Consider the following 17,872-nt stretch of genomic DNA (forward strand, 5'->3'; position numbering starts at 1 on the left):
CAACATAGTGCTATGTTGTACAATACCATATTGTCAATCGATCAATAGAACTTGTCTCGTTTGCTCGATTGTTAACTTTTGTTCCATATAACGTATACGTGAGTTTACTGGCTAATGTCGAAAGCATTCGATTTACTTTTAAGCCATATGGCAAAAACAACGACCACGGATAACGATCCGTCATTTCTGATATTATTTGTGCTGTACATTTCTCTCGTGATGCTCACTTAAAATAAACAACAAAAAGACACAAACGACAAATTGTTATTGTAAACATTTTTACACCGAGTGTAAAATAATACTTAATAACTTAACAAGTAGTCATTAAGATTTGGTTATCGACCATTTTCAGTTAAAAAAGCACTTTAATAATTTCTATAGAAAAAAAGTTTATTAAAGTTTTGTTTTTCTATGTTCCAGAAAAGTTAATTTTTATTAAAATCATAATGTACAGCTAATTAGAGAAAAATCCGAGTGAGCCGTAGAAATTACTATTGTGATATAATGACGGTGATGTAGTAAACCCACGTATTGCACATGTGTCCCTATAAGGGCATGTCCTCCTTTGCGTCTATGCATTGTTACTAAGACGTGACCGATGGGTGTCCCCTTCAAATAATTTAATTATACTTTTGTTTTAATTGCATTATTTTATTATATTCGAGTAGAGTGACGGCGTCGAGTAGTCAGTAGTCGATTACCAATAGTAGTGATTGCACTACGCAGTTATTATTATATTAACTTCAAATTTATTATACATTATTATACTGCTAACGTATTGGATTACTTATTGTAATATTAACCAATTACTCTATAATACTTTTCTTATAATTATTATATATATACTACAATTAACTAAAAAGTGTTCAACTTATTAAAACCTACTCCTAGTTTTCCGTTACAAACGTTGGTCGTTTACGGTGTTTTGTACGCGGTCATCCGACCGGTGCACTACAGTGATAATTATTATGATTATTGCGTTTGTGTTTCGAAATTGGGCGCCAAAACCAAAATAGGACTCCGACCGGTCACACTACTTATTATGTAGACATTTTAAGGGGAAAAAATGAAAAAAAATTCGCCTGTCGTCAACTAATTTTGGAATAATTGAGTTAAATTAAAAAAAATAAACACCAGTACCTCAATAAACTACAGCACCAACTAAACGACCAAAGGGCACCGGTCTCACTACTTTTCGGTTTACCCAAGGCGGTTATGAATCACAACACGTGTTGGCAATATAGTGACGTTTACCGAAATCGGAGACCTCCAGCAAGACGTTTGACGGATTGACTTGTAAGTATACCGTCTTGAAAAATAATTGACTTGAGCGACGATTGACGGCGGATGAGCACACCGCGGCACACGTGATCCAATAATACATAATATATTTTGTCAGCCAGACACCGCGCAGACTTATATGTAGACCTGTGTATATAGTTCCAAGTATATAAGTACTTGCACAAGACCGGTGACGTGTTAACGTATACAACGATTTGTTTTTAAAAATCGATCAGCACATAAAAAAACACCACGACGTCGTCGTGTCGGCGATGATAGCGTATAATCCTCTAAACAATATTTCCTTATAATAATATTACTATGACGTATCTTAGGACAATCTTAAGATCATGGGCCGTCGCGTACTTACCGCACAGCTGAAAGAATATTGTGACCCACACTGCAAATGCATAACATGCGATATTACTAAAAAATATATTTGCATAAAAAACAAACCAGTAAACTTGTGAAATACAAAATCGTTTTATTTTACAATATTATGTAGTTTGTGTTCCAAGTTATATAAGACGGGTTACGCACCATGGCTGTGGCGTACAGCTGCTTGGAGTATATACAATTAGTTTATACAATAATAATATAAGTTATGTGAAAATTGTTAATGTATGATAACATTATATGATATGTGAACGTTTCAAATGAATAACAATATACATTACAATGACACTGACGATTATCCATACTAGAAACATCGGCAGAAATACCATGATAGTCAGAAGTTTCAGCAACAGTGCATAAAAAGTCAATACAAGTAGCAAAGGTGCAATAGCCGTGAGTAAGAGTACCAGTATGACAATACTAGCAAAAATCAGCACAATAGCTACTGCACTGACCACAACTCCGTAACACACCTTTGCGAATAGGCCTTTGCCCATTTCTCGGATGCCAGTCAGAAAGGTCGTTCCAACAACCTGTTAAATACATTTGAAGAATACAGCGATAGAGTTAAATTCAAAAATTAATTTTAAACTTACAAGTTCTGGTCAGTGGGGTAGGTATATAACTGTTAAAAACAAAATAATATGTAAATTTCTATGAGAAGTTTATTACCTGTGTGTCGACCTGCAGGATCGGCAAATTTGATTTTCCAAATTCAATAAGTGAAGTTCTGTCAAGGTTTTTGACTTCGGGCAACACCATGCCAAAACCCGGGTAGGAAATCATATGTACACTGCAGTGCAAATGGCGGCTGTCCATCGTCAAATTCCAATTGACTTGTTCTTCCTTATATAACTTTTTGAGATAGGTATTTTATATTTTAATAGATTTCGGAAAAACTTTTAAGCGCAAAATATTTAAATTTCTATGAGAAGTTTATTACCTGTGTGTCGACCTGCAGGAGCGGCAAATTTGGTTTTCCAAATTCAATAAGTGAAGTTCTGTCAAGGTTTTGACTTCGGGCAACACCATGCCAAATCCCGGGTAGGAAATCATATGTACACTGCAGTGCAAATGGCGGCTGTCCATCGTCAAATTCCAATTGACTTGTTCTTCCTTATATAACTTTTTGAGAGAGGTATTTTATATTTTAATAGATTTCGGAAAAACTTTTAAGCGCAAAATATTTAAATTTCTATGAGAAGTTTATTACCTGTGTGTCGACCTGCAGGAGCGGCAAATTTGGTTTTCCAAATTCAATAAGTGAAGTTCTGTCAAGATTTTTGACTTCGGGCAACACCATGCCTAATCCCGGGTAGGAAATCATATGTAAACTGCAGTGCAAATGGCGGCTGTCCATCGTCAAATTCCAATTGACTTGTTCTTCCTTATATAACTTTTTGAGAGAGGTATTTTATATTTTAATAGATTTCGGAAAAACTTTTAAGCGCAAAATATTTAAATTTCTATGAGAAGTTTATTACCTGTGTGTCGACCTGCAGGATCGGCAAATTTGGTTTTCCAAATTCAATAAGTGAAGTTCTGTCAAGGTTTTTGACTTCGGGCAACACCATGCCAAAACCCGGGTAGGAAATCATACCTACACTGCAGTGCAAATGGCGGCTGTCCATCGTCAAATTCCAAATGACTTTATGTAGTCCTGATTGGCTCATTGTTCCAACCAACACACGACCATCAACACAAAAACCGTAAAATACAGGTTATACATATTGTATTAGCTGTAAGAAATCCTTCGAAACAGGAAAAATTAGCAAAAACGGTTCGGAGAAATATGTTGTTTAACACTGAAATGGTGCGGTGATACAAATGTAATAACAGTTACGTTATAAACAAGCCGTTTTTAATACACATGTACCTATATTAGTAGTATTTGCCAGCATATATAAATATATAGAATGTTTTATTTTAAATAACATCTGTTCTACTTTTTACCGCGAATAGTTTCGAAGTGTATTTTACACTTGTTGTAGGTATAATATGTTAGACCTATCTTCAGACTTATAAAATCTATAGAAATCACTGTGATAGTCTGACAATCAAAAAATTATCATTACATCCTCATTACTGTACACATATTTATTAAGTATACATTAAAGTCGAAATTCTTAATTATTATTAACAATAATACATTTTTTTTTTTTTTTCATAGGTCTAATATATTATGATATACTTGTTTAAATCTAACCTAACCAAATTAGTATACTAAGTATTTATATAGAAAACGCAGCATTAATGAAAACACATTTATAAGTGTATATTCTACTGCACTTTAGGTACAATGTTAACATTTTTTTTAAGAATATTGTTAAGTGCATTATTATGCATATTATGTCGTTCGTGTACAGTGTATGAACTGTCAGGCTCCAAGTCTAATCTAACATGAAGATATATTATTATATATTTTCTACGGTGTATCCAACTTGATCTGTACATTGCACACTGGAATAAGACGTATAAAGATATCTCGGATGATAAACCGAATGACACGTGGCCCATCCGTGATTGACGGGTCGTCGATGATTTACTATGGTAAACGCGAGTATAAGCAAAGACCGGTATCGGGCGCTTTACGGTACGGTTAGGTTACAGGCAGTCATAGCCATATCAGTCAATAGTGCCCGGCCTGAATAATTGTGAAAAAGTCATTACCGAATCAAAAGCTGCCTGGAATAAAATTAATCATAAAAAAAAATGCAAATATTGACTTCCAACAATGTACAAACCGAACAATATTATCATCTCTGTACACAATAGGTAATAGTAAAGTATAAGCAATTTTTCATAAAAATCTTAATTTATAGCTTCAACTATAGTGTATACAGCAATGAGGATACTTAGTATTGATTGCCATTTTTTTATTTTTAGACTATCACAGTCATTTCTTTAGGAAAATTACAAATGTTTTCCCATCAAAACTGCTTTGCAAATGAACAAGTATGTGAGGCCAGTATTAACAGTAGATTTTCACAATGTATTGGAAAGAACTTAATAAAAAGAACAAATAAAAAAAAAAATGGTGTTTTCTTAGTATAAAAAATGTAACGTGTATCGTCCGGTATTGATATTGAATTGAAACAAATGCTATAAATATGGGTCGAATAACTTGTGTGAGTTGAGGAGGCTTTGAAAATCTTAGATTCTCAAATTAGCTTTCATGTTTTCCAGTCTTTACTGAGCTCTTGTATAAGAACCAATATTGCTGTATCTGGCAAATGCGCAATATTAAAGATAGAATATTATACCAGTTTAAATAATACTATCACGATTTATTGATAGCGGTGTAAGATCATTAATAAGAAAACGTGTCTTCGATAATAACTAAACTCTGAAACTACTACACTAAGGGTTTAATGACGCCATTTTGTTTATTCGACGACGACGACTACTGTACTTAACTTGCGGAAGAGCCGATGATGAATCCAAATAATTAGTCGGTACCGATTTTCAGCAACCGGTGTCGGTTAAACATATTTGTGTACAATAAATATGTCATGTTTACATATTATTATATTTTACCTTTCTTCTGTTGGCTTACAACGATAAGTTTTAAAAAAAAGAATGTCACTCGTAGCTGATCAACCTTTTAATTAAATCATCTAATCAATTCTGCTTAAAAAAAAAAAAAATTCTAATAGAGTGAAATCGTAGAATTTTTTTTTATCGTTCATGATTTTTTCGCGATTTCATATTTAAAAAAAAAACACATATCATTACAGCTATGTTACATACCGATTTTAAATATATTTATGTAGTATGTATAATTAACATATTGTTGTGCAATATTATGTTGTGTAACTGTGTTTTCCGTAGTTCGTCAGATCGCATGTTATATATTTTTGCTTGAGCTGTAAGCTAAATGTGAAGAAATTCAATTAAATGCTGTTTAATCAGAATCTTTATTCAGAAAAAAGAACACAGTTTTATTATGAATTTATTATAAACAAATATATTTATTTTATATTTTGTCCATTGAAAAATATAGTAAACGTACTGTAAAAGTTTAGTTATCCACTTTTGTAATTTACCTACTAATCTATCTTAAATGTTTTCACAAATAAGTTTATCATAAATAACATTATACTCACATTGTTATACTGTTAATGGAAACTAGTTTTTTAATTATTTGATAAATAATTGCAATAGGAAAAATATTCAACCCAACCTCCAACAATTATATGCGTTGCATCACAATGGAGCTGTTGTACAAATTAGACTTTTATACAATTATACAAAATCTACTGTTCTCTTCTAAGACCTTTCCCTCGGATCGATTCTATTATAAATTATAGCTGTTACTCGAAATAAAATGTTCATTATAATTTGTTTTTCTAATAGATTGTGCATCAGTACTCGTTCATTTTTGCGGTTTACTTCGACCTTTGGCAGAGCGAATTTCTTTTTATAGTATTATTTTCAGAAATATTTGGATGAACATAAGAATAGTGATGCGATGCTCACAAATCGACCCTATCGGTTAATATTGTTTTTTTTTGTTCAAGCGGTTATTGTCAATCAATTAAAATCTTAAACGAAACAATACCGTCTCGCTCTTCGTGTAATCATTTATTGTTTTTGCATATTTTTGCAACGGAAATCTTTGTAAATTAGATTCTTTTTTTTTTTTCATCTTCAGCTGTTTGTTGCTGCTGCAGATTTATTTTGTAATCAAAACGCCCAAATTTCCCGGCAACCCATACCACAGTCGCGACGGTATCCAGATAGTGTAGATAGTGTACATTATATTATAAAACTTGAGTAAAAAAAAAAATTAAACTAAAAACTAAAACTGGTACTTATAGTCCAAATTTCTTTAGTTTAATGTGTTATGTATACATAAGAGTTCTAACTTAAAACAAATTTTCAACAAAAAGGTCCTAAAATACTTCAACATTGTCAATGATGATATTTAACAATCTATTGGTATAATAGAACCCAGTGACTCAGATTGACAGATTTTTTTTTTTTAGGAATTTGTTATCATTATTTACAAATGTTGAGGACATCCATAATAATCATAAATTGACTTCCGAAACAGAGGCATCATTATATTCTGAAACGTATTATCGATTATAAAGTCACAGCTAAACCAATTTAAATTCTTTCACAAAAAGTTCAAATATATTACCAAATGTGGTAAACAGACAACAGTGAACAAAAAAATGTTTTTTTTTTGGTTTCTATAAATATTATAAGTGTGAAGGAGATCTTTTTTTTTCTTTATTACGATTTTCTGTTCGTAGTACAGAACCAAAGTCACACAGTAATTTCACACTTTATAAATTATGTGTTAAATTTAAATATTAAATATATGTAACGGGGTATCAGAATTGAAGATGTTATAATTATTTTATATAGTTTATTGATTATTCGTCAGAAATGGTGTAATTCTCCTGATGATAGAGGCCTCTTTAATATTTAAATGTGTACAAATAAGTAGGAATGGGCATGTGTATTGATAAAATAATAAAAAAACACGTTTTTGTATTAAACGCAAAAAAATTTAGTTGTCTGCAGTAGACATAACACATGTATTCGGTGTAAGAACAGCAAGTGTTTTTACCCCGTTGTCGGTAAATATCAATACTAAAAAATGGAGAATGCATAATGGATGGACCAGATTTTTACTTATGCATAATGGAAAATTCATCATACAAATATTTTGTTGAAATATAATTTTACGGCTAACAATCTAAAACATAGATTTAAACCCTAATTTATTCATAAATCTGTTTTTACACAACATTTTTTGAATAATGACACATTCCAATGTCAATTTTATTTTCATGCCAACATAATATATAGGGTGTTTTGGTCCATTGTAAATTATGTATACATTTTAAGGCGATTAAACTAGAAAGATTTTAACACGCGTACTTAAGGTCCATACATAGTATACAGGGTTACTAGCGGAATGTATGTATTTAGATGTTGCACATTTTGTATGTTTAAAATATCAGTTCTTTAAATTCGTTAAAAAAAAAAAAAAAAATAGTGTTATAAAAATGTAGAAATAAAAATAAAAAGATAATAGAAAATGTATGCATGAACTGACTTGTTTTGACAGAACAATGAAAGCCATATAAATGATTATTGTTATTTTTATATTTTGTACTTACATCAATAGACTTTTAAATAGGTTTAACATGTTTCTTTCAGTTCTTAATAATATTGTAAAAATGATTTTTTTTCCCTCATGTTGATTCATAGGATAAACCCAATACTTAGTTACCTATTGAAACAAAGAGTAAATATAGAATCGGTTTAATTGGTGTTCGTATTCAGTTCAATTGAAGTAAATTAAATTAGGTTGAATGTAAGTTTTGTATTGTAAGTCGTAAAATAATATTTCAATAAAATATTTGTATGATTTTGCCATTATGCATAAATAAAAAACTGGTAAAAATGTGTTGTGTTTATAGCAAAGATATAACATCTACTTGAACCCTAAACCATAAAAAATATACACTTCTTGCGTACACGTGTTACGACAACATCGTAGTAACACATGTGTTAATAAATATGTTAATAAATATAATATATAATAAAAATAAATTTTTAATGAAAATCGGCTTATACATAACACAGTAAGAGTTAAAGAAATGGAATCTATTTTCAGAATTGAAATTGGACCATCCTATGTAGTCGACAATTTTGTCTGACTTTTGATTTAAAATGAAACCACATTTTTATTACTCATAGAATAAAATTATTTTAACTAAAAATAATACCTTGAATCCTACACAAATTGACCGGAAAATTAATTCACATGGTTGAAATTTTATGAAATCTTTTTTCTTATTAAATATTGCTTGTACAAAACTCCTGAAAAACAAACTACATGCAACAATCGCCTTAGACACCATAATTTGATGTTAAGGTTGTTTAGCAATTAGTTAAAAAAAAACAAAAACGTCACATTTAGTTTTTGGGGCATTTTATCAAATTAAATTTCAAAAAATATCAAATTCAATATTTTTTATACACCATAATGAGAAATGAGGCAATCTTTAATTTTCACAATGTGTTGTAAAGCCCAAAGGTATTTTGATGATGTGAGGAACAATTTTCAAAACATTCTAATAGATAAAACGTGGTAGCACCCCTGTTTAATACTGATTATAGGATCTTGGTCCTAAAATTATTAAACAATACAAATGCAGCTCGGTACATTCTTTTCATAAAATAGACTACTGGTTTAATAGTACTAGTTTTTGCCTAATTACTGTCAATAGAGTAAAGTCTTGTGTTTTTTTCTTTTGTCCTAAGCGCTGCGTCTAATATGCCTATTGGCTTATTTAACCTTGAAATAGTATAGTTTCAATACAAGCGTTTGCCAGAGTCTCATTCGACAAACAATTCATTTTGTATTAGTTGTCTTATCATTTCTGAATTTACTAAAATAAAATCATGTACACGACTTTGTTTATTGTACTATTATTATTGGCAGTGATGCAATTAGGGAGCGGGGGCTCCTTAGTGATCTGAAGCCTCTCACCCCCATTTGATTGTGTATCTAACTCGGCCTTGTTATTAAAAGCAGCAACTAACAACTAGTTGGATTAGAACCTTTAAAATCTAGATTTACAAAAATAAAACCGATAGATATTACTATCTAATGCCATAGTTTTATAAGTTTTGTTCTATTCTCATTTTAAAACAATGTACCTTCAGTTTCCATTAGTTTGAACTTACGACGTGTGCTTGTGCAATTTATCAATAATTACTGATATTTTTTTCGACAATATTATATATCCAATGACTGCTGCATTTTTTTGTGTAAAATAAAGATTTTTTTTTAAACATTTTTTCTAATAATTCTTTCAAAAAGATGAGATAATCAAAATAGTTGTTATGTGCAAATAATAATAAAATAATTTGTCCGTTTTTTAGTCGCAATTTTTCAATAAAACATATAACAATAAGCCAACATTTGTAAACTCGTATATTTAACACAACAAAGATTGATAATTAATTTTTCATTTAACTGTAATACCGTCTACTTCGAACAGTGCGTCAATATAATAGCTGTTAATTGATATTTTAAACAATTTTTCTTCGTGTATCTAATCAAAAAAAATGTCTGTTCTAAACATAAATTGTACTTCCAACGTTGTGAACAAGTAACGCTACCGTGTCCGAGTTTTGGCATATACCGTTAAGTATGCAAAACTATAATCTGCAGACTCTGTATGCGCCTTGGGAAATATTAATGCGTGTTGTTTGAATTAAGGGCAACGACTCTGTAAACTCTCGACGCAACCGACGGTTGTTTAGAATCTGACATTTTTTCAACCCTATACGAAATTTTGTAATTTTAACGTGGTATGTTTTTTTTTTTTTTAAGTGTAACAGTAATGCATTACGCTAGTAAGAGTTTGTAAATAGATTTGGTCGAATCCAGTGTCATCTGACATTTATAGATACCGTTTTCAAATTATTGGTTGTATAGATTCCATTTTTGTAATCTTCCATACATAGCCGTATTAAATGATTGTCTTCTTTGTCCTGACCGTTGCAGACCACATTGTTTTGCGGATCCAATAGCCTGTCGAAAGAAGCCATCGACGTGTAACTGTACACGGAACTTCTTCTATTTTCACCTTTGCCACATTGTCTTCTACAATGGAAAATTATTATTTTTCATACTATACTATACGATGTATAATAGGTCATACTACTATATACCTATTGTATAATTTTATACAGACAAATTAGTACTCAACATAATTGAAATGGTGTAAATACATTTAGATTGAATATATCGTGTGCCAATGACTTGATAATATAGTACTCACTACTAGTAAAAGTAAAGCATGTTTAATGCCATAATAACATTTCTTGTACTATATTTTTATTTTATTTATATATAACTAGATAATATGACATGACAAATCGGTCTCCCTCTAATTGCAATAGCTTTTATAAAATATTGAATATAAACTATATATACTATTAGGTACTATGTCATATGGAACACAAACGTCAAACATTTGTTAAAATTAAATCTAGCTAAAGTACTCATCATATTGTTGTCCAAGCCGTAACAACTAATAAGTAAACATAATACAAAGAATGAAAAAACTTGCTCAGAAAAGTATCGGGATCTATCTGCAATGTTTTTGCAACGATAGAATCTTGAAAAAAATCCTAAAACACAACAAAAATGTGTGATTTTAATAATAATAGACAATTAACTGATATGTTAAAACAGAATAAGAATTTAAATTTGAATGTTTGTTTGGTTCATCCTGAAAAGTTGTAAAAAACGAGATGCGACCCTTTTCGTTGGGACAGACGATATATATATTTATTTTTTATTTCTACATTATCCGTAAGTCGTGACACCATAACTTCAATACAATGTAATTATTGATATATGTTTGTTAAACCATCGGAGAAAAACATATAGCATAATAAGAAAATTATTATATACATTTAGAATCTATTCCCAAATTATTTAAATTAATTAATTATTAATAAATTATTTCAAAATTATTTTACAATTATCTACTGAGATGCTTGAAACACTGACTCTCTGACGCTAACGCTCTCGGCCATTAAATTTGCAATCTGTATTTTCAGTTCAGTTTAAATATGTATATGTGCCAGTGTGTTATTGTAATATAAAAAATATGGAGAGTGATGCGAGCGACAGTGATTTGAAACAAATACAGGTCGACAAAACGTAAGTAACACAACAATATTTTTAGAGAAGTGTATAGGTAGGTACACCCAACCGTGCTTGTGCACGGCACACGGTTTGACAAGTTTGCGAAGGGGGGGTCACAGTAAAGGCGTGACGGATTTTCTTCAAATTGCGAATAAATGTTATTTTTGAGAAATAAAAACACCCTTATTTGAGCGTTTGTGCCAATGCGTCCTAATTCCAGAGATAATCAACTTTCAAATTTACATATCTTTTGGTATATCCTTAAATAGACCTATTTTACATTGCTATAATCGAAATGTGGTGCGGTCGAGAATGAACAGTTCCTTGGAGTAAGTAGTAGTACGGGTTCAATCCGGCGACTCCTCCATCTCCAAATACAGCATTTTTTTCGTTTTTTTCAACTGTTATGGTAATTTATATCGCCGAAGTCTAAAACGCTAAGATCATTTACCCGAAAGGGACTTCGTTCCAAACGCGTGTCTCGCGCGACACGAACCAGTTTTTTTTTATATAAAAGTGACGAGTATAGTACTTATGACATAGTTTTTTTACTTTCTTTTTTTCAATATCGTATGATTTAAACCAATGTTTTTTTTTGACGTTAAATAGTACCATGGAATAATTTGAATTTTTACAGAAATTTCGATACAAAACTAAACGAGTAAAATAAAATTTTGTTTTGCCTGTTTTGTTTGTGGTGGAATACACTTACTTCCGTTTTCGCTGGGTTGGGTTTTAGTGAGTTCTGTGTATAGAATCTGTCCAAGTTCTCCAGCGCATGTGTGAGTGTCTGTTCCACTTCACTGAAAGTTTTGCCCTGCGCAGTTATCGCTAAATCGTCGGCATACAGGAAACGGCGAGTAGTTTCCATAATGGGCTGGTCATTTGTATAGACACATTAAAGAGTATTGGTTCGACGACACTATCTCGCAGGAGGCCATTTTTTTAATTTATCCATCGGCCTTTTTCGGTCTTGTAGTCTAACACGGCATCTTCTATTGCGACCCGTTGACTCAATTACTCTCGTTAATAGACGAAATCTATTAGAAAAAAAACATTTTTGGATATTTAAAAAGCTCGGAATTTTACCAGACGATTTATAAGCTATCCGAATAGAATAAATAATTAAATTGGCTTTTAGAAATCATTGTTTATTATTAGGTATTGTTGTTATCTATTATTTATAACAGTATTCAGTTATTTTTTGTCAGCAAGTCTCAAGAACTTATCCGTTTGATTGACTTGAAGAATCCAACTGATTTTGCGAAAATATGGAAAAGATGGTGTTAAATTCAGCGCTAGTGGCCGGAGGGTTCGTGGCAGGAGCTGGAACTTACGGCCTGGTGCAATATGCGGTGGGTTGGTGGCGCAGCTCACGATTGACGGTACGTATGAATTAAAAAAATATTTCACTGTCATACTTAAGGAAACGGTCGCACACACAACTCCGCTTGACAATCTTTACGTGTTAAGGTCGGGTCCGAGCCGGGATCTGTCCGGGTGCAAGAAAACGATTATCCATTGAGTTTTTGCGCCACTGCGCCCAAATTACCTTGCTTTACGTAAACTGCGCCCCGTTTATAATTTGGTTTAAAAAAGGTTACATGTTACAAGCTGCGCCCAGCTTCTTATCGTCGGTATGAAATGCAAACAGCGCCCGAATCAATAAAATCGCAGAAATATTAATATTTGGCCTCGGATGAAGATAAACGGACGTCGCTTTCATTAACGCAATCGTGGATTAGACATATCCAACAAAATGGCTCGAGTATTGACTATAACTTATAAACAGTGATATTAAAAAGGGAGGGGGGGGGGGTTAGTTCAATGCTTAAGTAGAAATATTACTGAACCACCTTCGCCCCTGTATTTAGGTACGAATGTACGAATATATATATATATATATATATGAATATAATTTACGAGCGTTTTAGGTCGGGTTGAGAACTTTTAATCTGCAAGAGATAAGAGAGATAATTATACATAAGAACATATTATTATAGATTTATTTTTCGGATCTAATTACAAAAAATGTATCTACTATTTGGTATAATAAAATAATAAGTAGTACAAATATTAAGTTTAACATTTAGAGTTTATTACATTTTATTTTATTAGCAGAAATGCCGTGCAGAAATAATAAAAAAATCTAAACGTATTTTATTATACCTAACATTAATTGATGTTGTCGTACAAAATGGCGCGCGCCCGTCTATCACGTGCGTGCGCTCAAATGGCACCTTCTGATTGGCTGATTGTGTAAACGAAAAACAGCAGCCATTTTCTAACAAGGAGAATTACTTTGAAATGTACACATTTTTTCATATATCTTAAATCGACCTATTTTCTAGCCGCCAGCAAAATCTATATGTGGTGCGGTTGGGCGTGATCGGTCTCAGTAGTGAGGAGGTACTGGGTTCAAATCCGGTTTCACTCCCCAAGACTTTTTGCATTTTTTTACAACTTTTTTTCAACTCTTATGGTAATTTATATTGCAAGAAGTCTAAGCACTTATAAAATAATTATATTTTACTACTACAGAGTACATTTTTACCCTTAAAAGTTACCCTCGCGCCAATACGTTTAAAATACATTTTCATCATCAGACGCTGAACTCTAACAACGCGTTAGTGAGTCCGGGGAACGTTAAGTTGGTGTCGTTCTAGCAGGGTACAGTAAAATTATATTAAATTGGTTTGTTGATTTTTAGGTTAGTCGTTAGATTCGTGTCGGTTTCAAATGTTGTTGATTCATTGTTTGAGGATTGTCGTGCCGGCCACTAGCGTTTGTAATAATTGTTCCTTGCGGAGAAAAACAGGTATGCACAGTATTGAGTCGCTACACTGCTGTTCACCCCAAAATTGTAGTCCCTATAACTTACAGGCCTCAGAGTGGTCGCGTGGGTAGAACTAAGCTAATACTGTGCGTATCCTGAAAGGTATATATTATTATTTATTTTATACCTGTCTTCATTTAACAACTGGTGTAGAACTGGATCAAAATCTGCTAGTAATTTACTATCACTTTCTCAGTTAGTCTTAACAGTTTTAAATACTGTAACCATGGTTTAACTACAGAGCAATCACTAATATCAGTGTTATTAGGCTGCATATCGATTTTCAGAGAACTACTATAAATATCTACTATTATAAAATCGATAAGAACTGTTTGACAAATAGATAAATATTTAAAAAATTTATTTTTATAACTGCTTTTGTTCTTTAATCAGGACCTAGACTGAAGGTATCTAAGTTAGAAATTGTGCCCCAAAATTCATCTTATAGTGCCCTTTTAGCAGGGCGTCGCCCTGCCCGCCCCCCGGTAGTTTCGGCACTGGTAAACAATAAAAATTATTAATTGTACTTCTGCTTTTTTTTTACTTCAGCCTAACAAAAATTACATTCTTTGGTTCTTTTTTGTTTATTCAAGGCGTTTAAAATAGGCTACACGGAGCACATAAAATTGCCTATTTTACAGCCGTTAAGGCACCTGTGTTCAATACTTCCTGTTCTGTGTCGCTAAACTGTTTTATAACATCTCTATTAAGCATCGACAAGCATTAAACAACCTTGGTCAGGCAGTAGATAAATGGCATGCAATATTGATTGAGCTAGCGTTAAGCAAATTGGACAAGTTGACTCTACAACAATGGGAACGATCGTTAGGCACAACTGATGTAGTTCCATTTTCCCAGTTTGAAATTTTTCTCAACTCTCGTATTAGGTTACTTGACGCGTTTGAAAGTGGTCAGCGAGGACTTGTTGTGTTTAACAGAAAATCCGACGAGCACAAATCTACCGGCTCAAAGAATAAATTGTGTTTATTACTCAAAGTTCTCCCTCACAATGTCCATTATGTCGCGGTGATCACTTGTTTCATCGATGTTACAAGTTCCGGAGCATAAAGGTTTCTAAAAGATATGAAGTAGCAAAGGGATCGCGAGTCTGTTTTAATTGTTTGTCACCTAACCACAATGCAAAGGGTTGTTCGTCAAGCAACTGTCGCACTTGTTCAGCTCGCCATCATACTTTGCTGCATTATGATGCAATTAAGCGAACATCAAATGTTCAACCTAATAAGGAACCAACACAATCCCTAGTTAAAGACTCAACAGAAAACTATCAACCTTCTTCGTCCTTAGTATTATTATTAGTCGACATAAAAATTAGTTGTGTACAGAAATCAGTCATACATTATAAAAATAATGAGGGCAGTAATAGCACAGTGCTGGCGTTACATTGAACTAAAAATATCCTAAATTTCCAGGTTACAGTTTAGTAGCTTTATCTATCACTTCCCTACGTGAAATAAAATTTGTTGACAATTGTACGCCCTATAAGCTGTGGTAGTCTATTACAGTTGTGATAAAAAATAACTTAATATGCCAAATCTAGAGTAGAGAAATATGAATACATTGGGTTTTTTTTTACATATATTAAATATTGTATTAATTAGTTTTGTTTGCGTTTAGGGAGAGGAACATAATGTGGAACCACACCCAAATGAACCTATATTAACAACAGAACACAGAGTAGACGAAGACGAAGTCGAAGAGGTCCCACGTGGACCAAAGCCGGATTTGGTAAGTCTAAAATACTAGAAATTGACTATGGCCAAATTTTATTCCCCCTTTTTTACAATCCATAAATGCTTATAGACTAATTTCCTTAAAAGGGTTGGATAATTTTTCTTGCCACTGGCATTCCTGGTACCACACTTCGTTCCATTGAACTAAAAATATCCTAAATTTACAGGTTACAGTCTAGTAGCTTTATTAATCGCTTTCCTACGTGAAATACAATGTTTTACGACTGTACGCCCCATAAGCTGTGGTAGTCTATTACAGTTGTGATAAAAAATAACTTAATATGCCAAATCTAGAGTAGAGAAATATGAATACATTGGGTTTTTTTTTACATTTAATTAAATATTGTATTAATTAGTTTTGTTTGCGTTTAGGGAGAGGAACATTATGAGGAACCACGCCCAAATGAACCGATATTCATAACAGAACACAGAGTAGACGAGGAGGTCGAGGAGGTCCCACGTGGACCAAAGCCGGATTTGGTAAGTCTAAAATACTAGAAATTGACTATGGCCAAATTTTATTCCCCCTTTTTTACAATCCATCAATGCTTATAGACTAATTTCCTTAAAAGGGTTGGATAATTTTTCTTACCACTGGCTTTCCTGGTACCACACTTCGTTCCATTGAACTAAAAATATCCTAAATCTACAGATTACAGTCTAGTAGCTTTATGAATCGCTGCCCTACGTGAAATAAAATGTTGTACGATTGTACGCCCCATAAGCTGTAGTAGTCTATTACAGTGGTGATAAAAAATAACTAAATATGCCAAAACTGGAGTAGAGAAATATAAATACAATGGGTTTTTTTTTTACATATATTTAAATATTGTAGTAATTAGTTTTGTTTGCGTTTAGGGAGAGGAACACAATGTAGAACCGCACCCTTTTGAACCTATATTAACAACAGAACACAGAGTAGACGAGGAAGTCAAAGAGGTCCCACGTGGACCAAAGCCGGATTTGGTAAGTCTAAAATACTAGAAGTTGACTATGGCCAAATTTTATTGCCCCTTTTTTTACAATCCATAAATGCTTATACACTAATTTCCTTAAAAGGGTTGGTTAATTTTTCTTCCCACTGGCTTTCCTGGTACCACACTTCGTTCCATTGAACTAAAAATATCCTAAATCTACAGGTTACAGTCAAGTAGCTTTATTAATCGCTTTCCTACGTGAAATAAAATGTTGTACGATTGTACGCCCCATAAGCTGTAGTAGTCTATTACAGTGGTGATAAAAAATAACTAAAAATGCCAAAACTGGAGAAGAAAAATATTAATACCTTGGGTTTTTTTTACATATATTTAAATATTGTATTAATTAGTTTTGTTTGCGTTTAGGGAGAGGAACATAATGTAGTACCGCGCCCAAATGAACCGATATTCATAACAGAACACAGAGTAGACGAGGAGGTCGAAGAGGTCCCACGTGGACCAAGGCCGGATTTGGTAAGTCTAATATACTAGAAGTTTACTATAGTCAATTTTTTTCCCCTCTTTTTACAATCCATAAATGCTTATTAACTAATTTTCTTAAAAGGGTTGGATAATTTTTCTTTATTTTGTTTTTTAATTGAAGTTTTTGGGGTTTAAAAAATCTGAAAATTAGACCACAGGTAAATTTAAAATATACAATTATATCAATTTTTTCTTTATTTTGTTTTTCAGCGACGTTATATGGAAATGTTGGTTAGAGAAGAGGTAAGTACCAAAAATAAAAATTTGTCGTTTAATGAGATACTATGGGAATACGACCCTAGAATGCATGGACATTTAATCGACTATACTGGAAGATTCATTATGGATAAGACAATAAATTTCTATTAAACTATTTCGAATTTTGTAGTTTTTCAATTGAAAACTTTTGTTTATGTTATTTTACAATATGAGGTCGTATTCAAATATGTATCTTTCT

At 32.3% G+C, this 17,872-nt stretch overlaps 1 protein-coding gene across 1 annotated transcript; it reads left to right on the plus strand.

Annotated features, from left to right (window-relative positions):
* Positions 1-11,371: 11,371 nt before the first annotated feature.
* LOC126837672 (uncharacterized) lies at positions 11,372-17,658 on the plus strand (the record flags this gene model as incomplete). Its single annotated transcript, XM_050571624.1, has 6 exons — positions 11,372-11,383; positions 12,580-12,753; positions 15,840-15,950; positions 16,814-16,921; positions 17,299-17,406; positions 17,626-17,658. Coding segments are annotated over exons 2-6 (474 nt in total), but the record flags the coding sequence as incomplete, so codon positions are not given.
* Between the last annotated feature and the right edge of the window lie 214 nt (positions 17,659-17,872).

Source organism: Adelges cooleyi, unplaced genomic scaffold, assembly GCF_023614345.1.
Source record: "Adelges cooleyi isolate 19-005CV unplaced genomic scaffold, UGA_ACOO_1.1 ACOO_flye_CR_arks_rails_tigmint_CR_PRNA_278, whole genome shotgun sequence".
NCBI classification, from domain to species: Eukaryota; Metazoa; Arthropoda; class Insecta; order Hemiptera; family Adelgidae; genus Adelges; species Adelges cooleyi.